General features: G+C 40.5%; 1 protein-coding gene and 1 non-coding gene across 14 annotated transcripts in view; both read left to right on the top strand.

Moving 5' to 3' along the window:
* The first annotated feature begins 2,686 nt into the window (after positions 1-2,686).
* On the top strand, positions 2,687-2,876 carry LOC123388256. The gene has a single exon (XR_006602811.1). It is a non-coding gene; the product is annotated as a U2 spliceosomal RNA (small nuclear RNA).
* A 7,873-nt stretch (positions 2,877-10,749) lies between these two features.
* Positions 10,750-15,973, top strand: part of SLTM (SAFB like transcription modulator) — a 44,135-nt gene continuing 38,911 nt past the window's right edge. For 9 of the 13 annotated variants that reach the window (XM_045067564.1, XM_045067562.1, XM_045067559.1 and 6 more), the window contains exons 1-2: positions 10,750-11,043; positions 12,012-12,099. In XM_045067564.1, the coding sequence (XP_044923499.1) occupies positions 10,882-11,043; positions 12,012-12,099 (250 nt within the window). In that variant the 5' untranslated portion in view covers positions 10,750-10,881. Of the gene's footprint in view, positions 11,044-11,242; positions 11,406-12,011; positions 12,100-15,973 lie in introns of those variants that run through there. The other 4 variants (XM_045067566.1, XM_045067565.1, XM_045067568.1 and 1 more) reach the window with 2 other exon arrangements.

Raw genomic sequence — 15,973 nt, 5'->3', positions numbered from 1 at the left:
CTCTCCATCTGCCTCCCTCCCCTCCCTGTCTTGTGCTCTGTCTCTCTCAAATTAATAAATATTAAAAAACATTTAAAACAACAAAATTCAACATCCAATTATGATAACAATTCTAAGTAAACTACAAATAGAAGGGAAGTTCCTAAACTTGACAAAGAACATCTATGAAAAATCTATAGCTGGGTGCCTGGGTGGCTCAGTGGGTTAAAGCCTCTGCCTTTGGCTCAGGTCATGATCCCGGGGTCCTGGGGTCAAGCCCCACATCGGGCTCTCTGTGAAGCAGGGAGCCTACTTCCCTTTCTCTCTCTCTGCCTGCCTCTCTGCCTACCTGTGATCTCTGTCTGTCAAATAAATAAATAAAATCTTAAAAAAAAAAAAAAGAAAAAACTAGAGCTAAGATCATACTTACATTTAAAGATCAAATACTTTCCTCTTAAGATCTGGAACAGTGCAAGAAAATGTGCTCTCACCATTTGTATACCTCACTACTGTGAGGTTCAATTTACTGAAAGAAGGCAAAGGAGGAAAAAAAAAAAAAAAGAAAGTCAGATGGATTGGAAGAAAAGAGTTATTGTCTATCTGGAAAGAAAAAGAGAATCTATAAAAAGAGTTGCTATAATTTGCAAGTTTCAAAAGGTATCAGGACTCAGGATCAATGTACCATAATTGATTGTATTCTGTATACTGTTGACAAGTACTTTTAAAATGAAGCTAAGAAAATCATATAATTTATAATAGCATCAAAACATGAAATATTTGTGATGAAATCTAACAAAATAAATGCAATGTTTGTATGTTGAAGGTTATTACTCACTGCTCAGAGACAGTAAAGAGGATTGAACTAAATGGAGAGATAATACCACATACACATTTGGAAGACAATACTGTTAAAATGTAATTCTCTGAATTGATCTATAAATTCATCACAGTCCCAATTAAAATCCTGTAAGATCTTTCATAGACATTGAAAAATGGATTCTTAAATTTATACAGAAATGTAAAGGATCTCAAAGAGCAAAATGATTTCCAAAAAGGAGAACAAATTTGGGTACTCACACTATCTAATTTCAAGAGTTATTATAAGGCTACAATAACCAAGACAGTGTGGCAATCCTGCAAGGATAAACATGTGGCTCAAAGGAGCACAACAGTGTCTAGAAATAGATAAACCGAGTTTATTCTGTTTTGTTAAAAAAAAATTATTTATCAGAGAGAGAGCATGAGCAGGGTGAAGGAGAAGCAGGCTCCCCAATGAACAAGAAGCCCAACACACGACTAGATCCCAGGACCCCTGGATCAGGACCTGAGCTGAAGGCAGACCCTTAACCAACTGAGCCACCTAGGCATCCTCAATCAACTGAGTATCAACAATGTTGCTAAGACTAATTCGGCATGGAAAGAATAGTTTTTTCAACAAATGGTGATGAGATAATTATACTTCCCCATTAAAAAGAATTTTTTTGAAAGATTTCATTTATTTATTTGACAGACAGAGATCACAAGTAGGCAAAGAAGCAGGCAGAGAGAGAGAGAGGGAAGCAGGCTCCCCACTGAGCAGAGAGCCCAAGGCGGGGCTTGATCTCAGGATCCTGGGATCATGACCCGAGCCAAAGGCAGAGGCTTTAACCCACTGAGCCACCCAGGCGCCCCTAAAAGTCCCAACTTTTGATGACACATCATTACATACCTAATAAAACAGCTAAAATTTTAAAAAGTGAAAATACCAAACACTGGTAAGAATATGGAAAACCTAGAAGTCTCGTAAATTGCTGTTGGAAATATAAAATGGTAAAGCCACACCAGAAGAGTCTGGCATTTTATTAAAAAATGAAGCATACATACAGCATGACTATTTGTTTTCTACTTTTGGAGGTTCTTTTTTTTTTTTTTTAAGATTTTATTTATTTATTTGACAGAGAGAGATCACAAGTAGGCAGAGAGGCAGGCAGAGAGAGAGAGGAGGAATCAGGCTCCCTGCTGAGCAGAGACTCGATCCCAGGACCCTGAGATCATGACCTGAGCCGAAGGCAGCGGCTTAACTCACTGAGCCACCCAGGCGCCCCTTGGAGGTTCTTTTTATTAGCAATACTAAGCTTTTGTTTTTGACATGCCTTTCACACTCCTGGGCATTTGCCCCAGAAAAATGACTAGAGTTCACACAAAACCCAGACCGTGGTACATTCATATGATGGAAAACTACTCAGCAACAAAAAGGAACAAACTGTTACCATATGAAACAGCTTGGATCTCAAGGGACTTATGCTAAGGAAAGAAAAGATACTTTCAATGGATCACATATTCTATGATTCCATTTGTGTAACATTGTTCAAGTGAAAAAATTACAGAGACAGAGAATAGATCAGCAGTTGCCAAGGGGTTAGGCTTGTGGGGGTGGGAGAAAGGAGTGGGTGTAACTATAAAGAAGTGACACGGGGAAATATCTGTAGTGATGGAATAGTTCTGGGTCTTCATTAAAGTGCATCAGGAATCTTTGTATGAGAAAAATAATGTAAAAATATATACACACATTATACCAATATTAATGCCTGATTTCAATATTATAGTATAGTTACAAGAGACGTAATCATTTGGAGAAACTGGATGAAGGGTTCATGGGAACTCTACCATTTTTGTAACTTCCTGTGAATCTATAATTATTTTAAAACAAAAAAATAAAAGTTAAGCAATTACTTTTTGGCCTTTTGGCTAAGATCAAGTGCAGTATCTGTTCTTTTCAGTTTAATATGATATGTCCTCTATCTGAGGACAATCTATTAAATGGATTTTTGGACCAAGGAGATGGAATAGGAGCTTGCTTTGTCTACTCCACGCATTTGACCTGGTATTGCAGTACCTCCTATCACAAATAGGAGATAGTTCTTTTCTATCACAAAGTGCAACCCCTCAGGGGAAATACCCAGGTTTCTAAATTCAGCTTGAGCTGTGGAGGATTGTTTATCTGAGATCATGTGTGCTGGATGCTTCTGCCTTCTAGTATCTGGGCTGGAGGCTTGTGTCTGGCTTCCTGGATGTGTAGGTATAGATACACAATATGGTGTTTTATTTATTTATTTATTTATTTATTTATGAGAGAGAAAGAGATGGGGGGGGACAGGGAGAGGGACAAGCAGACTATGCTAACTTCAGAGCTCTATGCCAGGTTGAGCCCCTGCCCCAGCGATCATGTTCTGACCTGAAACCAAGAGTCAGATGTTTAACCCACTGAGCCACCCACGTGTCCCTACCTCTTCTACTATTAATTGACATTTGCTGGGTTTCTAGGTTGGGGCTATTACAAATACTACTACTATGTAGTATGTTTTCCCATAAACTATTTACTTGAGTGAATTTCTGGGTCAAAAAACATGTGGTTCTCTAAATTTGTTAGATAATTCTAAACTATTTTTTCTTTCTTTCTTCCGTCCTTCCTTTTTTTTTTTTTTTTTTTTAACTTAAAGATTCCGCTTATTTACTTGACACAGAGAGAGAGACAGCAAGAGAGGGAATACAAGCAGCGGCAGAGGGAGAAGCAGACTCCCCACTGAGCAGGGAGCTCAACTTGGGACTGGATTCCAGGACCCTAGAATCATGACCCAAGCCGAAGGCAGACGCTTAATGACTGAGCCACCCAGGCACCCTTCTAAGCTTTTCTAAAGTGGTTGTATCCATTTTTACTCCCTTTTAATCCCAGTTCCAGTTACTCCACATCTTTGCCAACACTTAGCGTTGTTAGTTTCTCTGATTTAGGCATTGTGCCAGGGTATAAAGAGATACCATTGCAGTTATAAGATATAATTTCCTGATTATTAATAAGATTGATCACCTACACGTGCGTATGCATTTGTGTTTGTGTGTATGTATGCCATCCGACTTTTCTCTTTGGTGAAGTATGTTTTTAGACTTGATCATTTTTAGGGCACCTGGGTCACTCAGTTGGTTAAGTGTCTGCCTTCGGCTCAGGTCATGAGATCAAGGGTTCTGGGACAGAACCCTGTGTTGGAATCTCTCTCAGGGGAGAGTCTGCCTCTCTCTCTCCCTCTCCCTCTGCTCTTCCCCTTCACATTTCCTCTCAAACAAATTAAAAAAAAAAAAAAAAAGGCTTGGCCATCCCCCCACCGCCCCACTGAATTGGTGTCTTAATTTGTAGGAGTTCTTTGTAGATTCTAGTTATGTACCCACCATTGGTTATATGTGTTACAAATATCTTTCACTCCATGGCTTCCCTTCTATTCTCTTAATGGTTGCTTCTGATGAGCAGAAATTCTTAATTTTAATGTAGCCAAATACTTTTTTTCCCCTTTGTAGTTAGTTCTTTTGTATCCGTATAGTTTTTTTTCCTAATCCAAGATCATGATAATATTCTTCTAATATTATCTTTTGAGAAGAAACAAACCTGAGGGCTGACCTTCAAATCATCAAACTTCCCTGCTTGAGCTGGGACATCAGCTTTCTGTCCTTGCACTAAAATTTGCATCACTGGCTCCCCTGGTGTTCTGGCCTTCAGACTTGGGTTGGATTTATACCACTGACTTTTGTGGATATAAGGTCAGGAAATCTTCTTTAACATTTTAAAAATTATTATTATTTTTTAAAAGATTTTATTTATTTATTTACTTGACAGAGAGAGATCACAATTAGGCAGAGAGGCAGGCAGAGAGAGAAGGAACCAGGTCCCCCACCGAGCAGAGAGCCTGATGCGGGACTCAATCCCAGGACCCGGAGATCATGACCTGAGCCGAAGGCAGTGGCTTAATCCACTGAGCCACCCAGGCACCCTTTAAAATTTATTTTAAGTAGCATCCACATCCAGCATGGAGCCAACAGGGGGCTTGACCTAAGGACCCCGAGATCAGGACCTGAGCTGAGATCGAGAGTCGGATGCTTAACTTCTGAGCCACCCAGGAGCACCAGGAAATCTTGATCTGTAGATTCAAGAAGTTCAACAAAACCCAAGTGGGATACATTTTTATTAAAACCATACACCAAGGGGCGCCTGGGTGGCTCAGTGGGGTAAGCCTCTGCCTTGGCCTCAGGTCGTGATCTCAGGGTCCTGGGATTGAGCCCCACATTGGGCTCTCTACTCAGCAGGGAGCCTGCTTCCTCCTCTCTGTCTCTGTCTGCCTCTCTGCATATTGTGATCTCTGTCAAATAAAAAAAGAAAGAAAGAAAGAAAGAAAGGTAAGCCTTAAAAAACAAACAAACAAACAAACAAACAAAGCATACACCAAGATATAACTCCAGATTGCAGATGGAGGATCTTGGGATTTCTTAGCCTCCATAACTGTGTAAGATTTTCTATCTAAATCTATTAGATATCCCAGAGCCCAACATGGGGCTCTATCCCAGGACCCAGGAATCATGAGCTGAGCCAAAGGTAGACGCTTAACTGACAGCCACCCAGGCATCCCTTGTTGTGAAATTCTTAACACATCTCTCACAGTAATTAATATAACACGACATAGAAAATCAGTAAGAAAACAGATTTGAACTTTCTATTTTGTCAAGTATTTTTGTTATTTTTAGAGGGGGGATTTGTCTGATTTACCTCTTCAGTTATTACCAGAAGCTATACAGTTTTCATTAGGGGAAGGACACAACATCTTAACACCTGCCAATAGTAAATATTTGGGCCAACCAAATATATTGGAAGATGGGAAAGTTTTTAAATATATTTTTAAATTTTTAAAATTACCATATAATGTATTATTAGCCCCAGGGGTACAGGTCTGTGAATCATCAGGTTTACACACTTCATAGCACATACCTTCCCCAAAGTCCATAACCCCACCACCCTCTCTCTCCCCCACCCCCCAACCCTGTTAGCTTTGTGAGATTAAGAGTCTCTTATGGCTTAAAAAAAGCGGGGGGACGCCTGGGTGGCTCAGTTGGTTAAGCAGCTGCCTTCCACTCAGGTCATGATCCCAGCGTTCTGGGATCGAGTCCCACATTGGGCTCCTTGCTAAGCGGGGAGCCTGCTTCTCCCTCTGCCTCTGCCTGCCATTCTGTCTGCCTGTGCTTGCTCTCTCCCCCTCTCTCTCTCTGATAAATAAATAAAATCTTTAAAAAAGGGGGGGGGGCGCCTGGGTGGCTCAGTAGGTTAAGCCGCTGCCTTCGGCTCAGGTCATAATCTTAGGGTTCTGGGATCGAGTCCCGCATTGGGCTTTCTGCTCAGCAGGGAACCTGCTTCCCTCTCTCTCTCTCTCTCCACCTGCCTCTCTGTCTATTGTGATCTCTCTCTGTCAAATAAATAAACAAAATCTTTAAAAAAAAAAAAAGAGTCTTTTATGGTTTGTCTCCCTCCTGATCAGAAGATGGGAACGTTTTTTAAAGCCTATTAGAAAGTGAGGATAAGAAACAATGATATTGGATAGGAAGATGGTAAGCAGACACTCAGTTCTCTTAAAAAAATAATGAATAGTAGAAACTGGGAATTAGCACTAGGAAGAAGGCAGAAAGTTCTCTTTGGGACTAGCAAATAAACTTTGATGGAAAACAAGACATTGTAACAAAAAAAAAATGCAATGGATTTGAAATCATCTTGGATCTCCTTTTACTAACTCTATACTCTTGGACCAATTATTGACATTTTGAACCTCAGGTTTCTTGTCTATAAAATAAAGAACATTCTATCTATCCTTCTAGGGGTTAAATTTTCCTCTTATAGGCTGTCAGAGCACTGTGTCTATTCTCCTTCAAGCAATTTATTACTAAGAGTCTACATTGTGTTAGGAGCCCACACAATGGTGAACAAGATAGATCAGGTTTATCATTATGTTCCTAGAACCTGGCTAGCCTAGCAGATAGTAAATATTCAACAGATATTTCTTAAATGATGAGCTTATATAAAAACAAAAACAAGGGGCGCCTGGGTGGCTCAGTGGGTTAGAGCCTCTGCCTTCGGCTCAGGTCATAATCCCAGCGTCTTGGGATCCAGCTCCTCATCGGGCTATCTGCTCCGCGAGGAGTCTGCATTTTTCTCTCTCTCTCTGCCTGCCTTTCTGCCTACTTGTGATCTCTGTCTGTCAAATAAATAAATAAAATCTTTAAACAAACAAAAACGAAACCCATAATGGGTGCAAAAGTATTCAATAAATGGCAAGTGGCTTTCTACAATAAAATATAGGTTATTACTTTTAAGTAGTATTCTTGATGCAGGAAAACAGGAAAAAACATCATACTAAAGAAGCACTCATTGGGGGACGCCTGGGTGGCTCAGATGGTTAGGCAGCTGCCTTCAGCTCAGGTCATGATCCCAGAGTCCTGGGATCGAGTCCCACATCGGGCTCCTTGCTCGGCAGGGAGCCTGCTTCTCCCTCTCCCTCTGCCTGCCATTCTGTCTGCCTGTGCTCGCTTGCTCTCCCTCTCTCTCTCTCTCTCTCTCTCTCTGATAAATAAATAAAATATTAAAAAAAAAAAGAAGCACCCATTGGGGTGCTCAGTCATTAAGTGTCTGCCTTTGGCTCAGGTCATGATCCCATGATCCCTTCCTGCTCAGCAGGAAGCCTGCTTCTCCCTCTCCCACTCCTTCTGCTTATGTTCAGTCTTCCTGTCTCTCTGTCAAATAAATAATCTTAAAAAAAAAAAAAAAAAGAAAGAAACATCAATTTAAAGGTGAATTATTGGGTGCCTGGGTGGCTCAGTGGGTTAAGCCGCTGCCTTTGGCTGAGATCATGATCTCAAGGTCCTGGGATAGAGTCCCACATCGGGCTCTCTGCTCAGCAGGGAGCCTGCTTCCCTTCCTCTCTCTCTGCCTGCCTCTCTGACTACTTGTGATCTCTCTCTGTCAAATAAATAAATAAAATCTTTTTTAAAAAAGTGAATTATTTACATAAGTAATTTCAAAAACCAAAAATCATAGGTTAAATGACAAAATTATTTGTTAAGTGGAAAAAATATTTTTCCTCCATTTTATTTTCTATCACAAAAAATAGATTTATGTATGTATTATGTATAGCTTCAACCTAATTTTTAAAAAGATTTTATTTATTTATTTGACAGAGAGAGATCACAAATACGCAGAGGCAGGCGATGGGGGCGGGATGAGGAAGCAGAATCCCCGCTGAGCAGAGAGCCCAATTCGGGCTCAATCCCAGGACCCTGAGATCATGACCTGAGCCGAAGGCAGCGGCTTAACCCACTGAGCCACCCAGGTGCCCCTAGCTTCAAACTTAAAAAAAAAATTTAAACAGTAGACAGTTAACAACCTTATGCCCTTCATCTGGATTTCCTAATTATTAAAATTTGCCACATTTGTTTCCTTAATTATTAACATTTTGCTACACTCACTTTAGTGCTTTGTAACATATCGCCACATTTGTTCTCCTCATCCAAGCCATTTGAAAGTAAATTGCAGACAGAAAGATACTTCGTTTCTAAGAACCTCAGCAAGTATGTCCTAAGAACTATGACATTCAACATAACCTTGATACAACATTCCAGATATTTAACATTGGTACTATAATGCAATCGAATAAACAGTCAAATTTCCCAATTGTCTCACATTTCCCAATTGTTCATTTAGTAGCTTTTTTTAAAATCCAAGATCCGAGCAACAATCACACACAATATTTAGTTTTCACATCCCTTCAGTGATCTTCATTCCAGAACTGCTCAACTACTTTTACTTTTATGATACTGCTTTTTTGCAGAGTTTAGAGCTTTTATTTTGCTGAATGCTTTACAATTGCCTTAGAATCTCATCATGAGATTTGGGTTAAACATTCTTGGCATTTTGGCAGGTGAAACATCCTTCTCAAGTGCAACAGATCCGAAGGCATAGATCTCCTTTTTAAAGATAACTCCATTATTAAATTTTGTCTTAAGACAAAGAAAAACTTTTTTTTTTAAAGATTTATTTATTTGACAGGCAGAGATCACAAGTAGGCAGAGAGGCAGGCAGAGAGAGAGGAGGAAGCAGGCTCCCTGCTGAGCAGAGAGCCTGATGTGGGGCTCCATCCCAGGACCCTGGGATCATGACCTGAACCAAAGGCAGGGGCTTTAACCCACTGAGCCACCCACCCAGGCTCCCCAAGAAAAACTCTTTCACTTTAACTATCACATTAGTTTTTGGTTAGTACAACCCGTCTTTAGAAGTATTCACATGTGTTCAGAAGGCGGGCCAGTGTGCACTAGTGGACACAAGGCAGGTGGTGGCTTAGTGGGAAACACGCTGGAATGAGATCTCAGGTTCAGTGTCATTTTGGCCAATAACTAGTTGTGGGTCTCCAGATAAATTGCTAAAAATCTTTATCTGTTGAGAGAGAGAGAACTGTGCCAGGTTTCTAAAGATCCTTTGAATTCTAAAATTCTATGACTGTGAATCAAGTTGTAGTAGACACAGAACTGGACTTGGAATCAGGAGACCTGGATTTGAGCACCGGTTCTGCCACATACCAGCTATGTGAACATGCACAAGTCATTTAATCTCTCTAAGCCTCGCATAGATTTACCCCACAGAGTTCAGAAGGATTAAGAGGGTTATTGCATGTCAAAGCGCATTATAAACTGTAAAGAACTACCCGAATGTCAAGTATTATTTCATTATGTCCAGTTTTTCTTCTCCTGATCTAATTAGTCAATCAGAAAAAAAAAAAACCATAAAAGGAGACAGACCTCATCAATTTAAATTTTAGAAATCAGAAAATGACAGTCTATTTAATTGTGCGTCATAATAAGTGTATGGATTTATAGAATAGAACTATTCTTTTTTTTTTTTTAAGATTTTATTTATTTATCAGAGAGAGAGGGGGGTAGAGAGCAAGCACAGGCAGACAGAATGGTAGGCAGAGGCAGAGGAGAAGCAGGCTCCCTGCTGAGCAAGGAACCTGATGTGGGACGCTGGGATCATGACCTGAGCTGAAGGCAGCTGCTTAACCAACTGAGCCACCCAGGCGTCCCAGAATAGAACTCTTCTTACGCTTTGTTAATAATGCCGACTAAAGTTACGAACACGTACTCACTTGCACAGGCCGGTCCTTCCTAAGAAGACGGTGATTGCTCTTGGGATCCCCCCGCAAAACAGTGAACACAGTGTATGAGAACGATAACAAGTACTTATGAACTTCCTCATTCAGTGATCGATTTCGTGTTGCGCCCTCAGGTCCACCGGAAGGGTTGGCAAACTGAGGCAAAGGCAGAGGGGAAGTTGTCCTGTTTTTCCAGCGAGCCGGGAGAGCCCTGGGATCAACTAAGCCTCTCTGGGCTGAAGGCATGGTTTTCCCCAGCCAGCCAGTGGGACCTGTCACCCAGGCCAGCCCTTTATAGTCTTATAACCCTTAGAGCCCTTTATATTCTTTATTTTCTAAAACTGCTGTACGGTTTCTTTCTGGCCTTTTGATTGCAACTCGGGGAACCTAATTCGTTAGTGCACACTGGCCACATTTTTTCGATTATTCAGCAGGAGTGATAAAGTATCTCCCGGGAAGAGGTTCAGGGCGCGCACACGCCCCTGGGTTTGTGTTGAGTAACACTCGAACTATCCATGCCGTGAAGTGCCTGACACTTTTGTTGCTCAAGACTCCAGACGCTGCCAGAAAATGGCTAACGAAGCGCCGGGAGAACGGCGCCACGGCGGACGTTGGTGCGGTTGGACGTGCCTGACCTCCAGCCCACGCAAGGGGTCGCGCCGCCCAGGTGGCCGCGGCCGGCTCCGCGGAGCGCGCCGGACGCCGTCGCCCGCGCCAGTGCGCACGCGCGCCCGTCATCCGGGTGCTGGCTGCGGCTGCAGGTTGCGCTGGGGTGGCGGACAGGGGGCGGGGCCAGCGGCTCATTGTGCGCAGCGCTGCGCGGCGCCGGCGGCCGCCGAGGCCTGGGTCGAAGTTGGCGCTGCTGCCGCCGCCCTGCAGCCCACTCGCTGCCTCGGCAGCGCGCTGCTCTTCTAAAATGGCTGCCGCTACCGGTGCTGTGGCAGCCTCGGCCGCCTCGGGTCAGGCGGAAGGTAAAAAGATCACTGATCTGCGGGTCATCGATCTCAAGTCCGAGCTGAAGCGGCGGAACTTAGACATCACCGGAGTGAAGACTGTGCTCGTTTCCCGACTCAAGCAGGTGAGGCCCGGCGAGGTCCGGGAATGGGAGCTTAGGCCGCGCCTCGGAGCCCCCACTTCCGCCGCAGCCCCCGGCCGCCCGCAGCCGCCGGGGCCCGCGGGGCTGCGCCGTGGGGAGGCCCCGGGCGGCGCCCGCGCGCGCGAGTAGGGTAAAGACCCTTCCGCGGCGCCCCCGCCCCCGCGAGCCTGGCTGGGCCTGCGAGGGGCCCGCGAGCCGCCCGGGACCGGCCGTCGCAGCCGAGCGCGCCCCTGCCTCCCCCGGGACGTCCCCGCCAGGCTGCGAGGGCTGTCGACGGCCGGCGCGGCCTCCCAAGGGCGATCGTGGAGACCCGGGAGGCGCTCGGTCCCCAGTCTTTAGCGGTGGTGAGCGCGTGCATTTCTTGGCCTCGGAGGGGACTGGTTACTTTGGTGACTTCTGTGAAGTTACCGTTTAATTGTGCCCAACCGTTTCCTCCCCATCTTGGGGGGGAATTGGTAGTGGGAGTTGAGGGGTGGGTGAGAGAGAGGGTTTGTTTTCCGCTGGGTTTTCAGTTTTTGCATCAGAGCAGTAATCTGCTTTTTCATCCCTGATTATCTTTCTGGTTTATTTGAGTGAGCGTTGGAATTGTAGTAGAGGAGAAATTAAGTTTGCATTCTAGAAATTAGGAAAACTCTTTTTAGTTATTTACTTTCATAGCTAGCAACTTTTCTGCAATTGAGAATATTTAGACTTTTGTTCAGTATGATAACGTGATATTTAATTATTTCGACTCGGTAGAATTTAAAACTCCTTGTGATTTTGATACCTAATGATAATCCCCGTGGAAGTTTCTCTTACTCGTGTAGTTTAATTGCTCTTTTTGAAGTCGGTTTATGAAATGACTGGCAATTCTAATGTCTTGAGGCTTGAGGTTTGCTAATTTTTTTTTCGTTTTTATAAAATAAGTTTAGATAGATTGTGTAGCATATTAACTTCTCTTTCTAATGTAGGCTATTGAAGAGGAAGGAGGCGATCCAGATAATATTGAATTAACTGTTTCAACTGATACTCCAAACAAGAAACCAACCAAAGGCAAAGGTTGTTACGAGTTATGAACATATTTTAAAATATATTTTGGTTATATAACTTGCCTCTGCTCTTGTGCCACTTGCCCTGTTTATATAGTGCTACTCTTTGCTATTTCCCTCTGGCACTCTGCCTTCTTGGGTCAAGGAAGAAAAGTTACTGTTGCCAGGCTCTGGATAACTTGTAGCCCTTAAGATTTGGCTGAAGCTGACCTGAAAGAGACCAGTTTTTTTATTGCTTCCCAAAAAATCACAGAGTCCAGTTTCATAATGTTTCTTCTTTCATAGTGTGAAGACCTGAAGAATAAAATACAATTAAATACATGTCTACCTTGCCCCACAATTGGCAGAGTATTGATGGAATTCCTTCCAAATCTTTCACCTTGGCTCCTGCTGTTTTTTCTAGTATATTAAATTTTATAACCTTTATGTTTAGTATTTTGTTTGACTTGGTGAACTTAATTTCCATTTATGCTATTATACATTCTAATTTTCAGGGAAATTCAAAAAGACCTCACTAACAACGTAGGGAAAAATCCATGATTAATTAGCTTTAAAAAAAGTTGTAGGGATATGTTCAAAATTTTAAATTTTTAACTTGTAAACTAGCCAGAATATATTTCCAGGATATGGTGATTTAATGAATAGGGAAAAGTGGTTTTAAATTAACACTTTGACAGTATAAATGGGACTTAGATTTTTTTAAAAAAATGTTCTGGTAGTTGAAGTCTTGACTTGAATAATTATAAATTTCTCCCACCTTCTTATAAAGACAGTGGCAGAGGGTGAACATGATGTGGGTATCTGCGTCCTGGTACCTGTTTGCAATAGGTGGAGTGTGTCATGGACAGCTGCAGAATTTTTAAAAATCTAACTTTCCTTACTGCTCCAAGTACCCAAATACTGCTCTGTCTGCCGTGGACCAGATTGACTGTAACTAGGGTAAAATGATTGAATGGATTAACGTTGAAAAGATGGAAATATTAACATTGGATCTTAAGCAGTCTGTAGGTGTTAGTTAGGACCAGGCAGATCTGACGCCATCTCACTGTTTGAGTCTTCATAGGTTTGCAAGCGTCCCCCTTTTGTGCCAGAGGAAACTGAACAGGGATAAGGAGTATTTCCTGGGTGGGATGGGAATGACGGAGGTGGAACTGGAGTTTAGATGAATAACAAAGTTATCTTGAAGGTCTGTGGCTTTTAATGTAACCCTGACTCAGTGTATCACTTTGAGAGATACATTTCCCTGTGTTGAGAGAAGCTGGTGCTGAGAAGCCTATGCTTACAAACCAGTTATTTCAAAATGAAGCATAGAAATTTTGGAAAGAAGTAAAACAGGAATTAACTGTATTTCTTATAGTGATTTTAATTCATGTAGTTTATTTAGCACATTGTGATTGTTTAACAGATGCTATGTATTAATCATAGTTCCAGATTATTCAAGCTGATTATGGATTTTAGCACTGAAAGTAAACTTCATCTGATATGTGCATTCTCACCTATTTTTAATTTATTTGTGTGTCTCTTTTTCAGTTATTAGGAACTTCATTTGTCTTACCCTTAGAAATAATTTTTAGCAATGTAGAATTTTAAGAAGTTTTTATTTTCTATATATACAGTGTGTGTGTATATATACATATATGATCAGTTTGTTAATTTTTTTCTTTTATATGGATTATTAGGATACTTGAACTTTAATTTTTCCATAACACTGATATTAAGGTGTCTTGTGGTCTTTAGTTAGAAGTTGTAACATGTAATCACTGAGTACTTCATGAGACTTATTCTAGGACTTGCATGATAAGTAGCTCTTGACTCCTTAAATTCCATTTATTATTGTTCTGAAAATTCTGTGAATTACAAAGAACGCAATGTAAATCCCAGTCTAAGAACCTGGTTTGAATTAATGTGCAATTAAAGATGCTTATGAGTAAGATTATTTTAAGTTCAGTTTTAAAATAATATTAAAAATAATAATAAAAATAAGTATAAAAAGAGTAAAAATCAAATTTGAATATGGAAACTTAAAAATAACAGTGTGTTTTAAAATCAAGGATTCAAGAAATTAAATATTTTAATCTGATGTCAGTTTTTCAGTCTAATTGCTGAATTACTACATTCCAAATCTTATTTTGCTCAATAGTCTCTACCTTGAAAATAACTTCCTATTGGTCATACCACCTTTCCTTCAGTGATCTGTTTGTTCTTTTTTTTTTTTTTTTTTTTAATAAAACCGAAAGTTTTACTGGATCATCTGTAGGACTCCTTTAGTTCTAAAATTTAATGATTATATATGGTCAGGAGTCAGAAGAAAAATGTTTTCTGTTCAACTAAAATAGATGTGCAAAGAAGGAACTGTAAAGCTCGTAGGTGCTCCATCAGTATAAATATTCTTTAGGACAGATTATTAGAAAAGGAGAACAAAGAAAGGGATTACTTAGGGGTAGTCATATAGACATCAGCAAGATACAGCGTATAATAGCTTGTCAGGAAAATGAATAATTCGTATGATAATCTTAAGGTATCAAGTAAAAGTTAAATGATATTAAGAAAGCAAGAGAGTAGCTTAATGGGTGTGGATCAATTACTCAGGTGAAATATTAAATTTATTCTCTTATAAATGAAGGGTCAGTATTTAAAAAATTTTATGTTAAAATACTTGTGTTTAGCCAGATTAGAGGAAAGGGGATCTGTATTCTTGACTATATTTTAGAATATTTTTAAAACAAGTTTGTGCTTGTAATAAGTGTTGATAGTGTTATAGTTCTAATATTGTTTATAAATTCTGTTTGCATGTGGTTAACAGTGAAACGGTTTGTAGCTTGTATTGGTTGTCCCTTCTGAGTCTTTTTTACAATTCTCTTTGCTATGAACTTTTTAATAAGTAACAAAGAAGAAAGCTTTACCGGGGAGATTTATTGTCATATTATTTGGGCGTGTGTGTGAAGAAAGTGGTTAAACAGGTAGAGCTAACTCCTCATTAACTTGTTTTAGAGATTATAGATTTAAAGTTTCTTTTGCTTTACCTGACGATGGTATACCACATTCTTTTGATTTTCAACCTTTAGAGTCACCTTTAAACTTCAGCAAAAGTTATTTTATGTGGCTTTAATCAGTATAGTATTCAGAATTATATATAATGCAATACTATTGATGTTTTAATGTGCAGTACATGCACATTAAAGGTTCAAACCACTACATGAAATCTGATTTATTTTCCTCCTGTAGAAACAAGTGTAATTTGGGGTTATAGGTTTATCCAGACATCTAATGCCTAATTTTGTGTGGAAAATACCTCAGATAATGTAAAGAATTACATGTTTACTGTGTAAAACTTTCTGAAATTTGTGTCTGTTAAGTAAACCACATAAAATGCATTTAACATAATATATTATTTTAGTATACTTTAATTCTTGCCTTTTTTTTTTTTTTAATTGCAGTATGTTTGGGTGTTAAGGAAACTAATCAGAACTGTGGCATTGAGAAGGGCTTTCGGGATAGAATTGTCATAAATATTTTTGGATACCCACTAGGCTAGAAACTTTGTGAGGGTAAGGACACAGCCTTTTGTTTACATTAGTCTCTGTAATGGCCAGCACAGTGCTAGGAGTGGAATAGGTACTCAAAAAATATTTGTTGAATGAATACTAAGGGCCGTATGATGGCTTTCTTAACTGCTTTTAAAGATCCCTCTTTTGGTGCTTGTTTTAATTGCCTGTTTCTTTGCTGGAAGCACATATATCAGAGATCAATAGTCTGTTACTTCCAGAGGTACCTTTCTCAATGGCACTGGTGGGTCCTCCTTAGGCACTGATGTGTAAAGCATCCAGAACCCAGAACATGTGAGTCATTGCAACATCCTTTTATTCCTTACCACTTTGTAACTG

Source organism: Mustela putorius, unplaced genomic scaffold (assembly GCF_011764305.1).
Source record: "Mustela putorius furo isolate JIRA1106 unplaced genomic scaffold, ASM1176430v1.1 tig00003896_pilon_pilon_pilon, whole genome shotgun sequence".
Classification (NCBI taxonomy): domain Eukaryota; kingdom Metazoa; phylum Chordata; class Mammalia; order Carnivora; family Mustelidae; genus Mustela; species Mustela putorius.
This window is presented reverse-complemented; position numbering and strand designations above follow the sequence as displayed.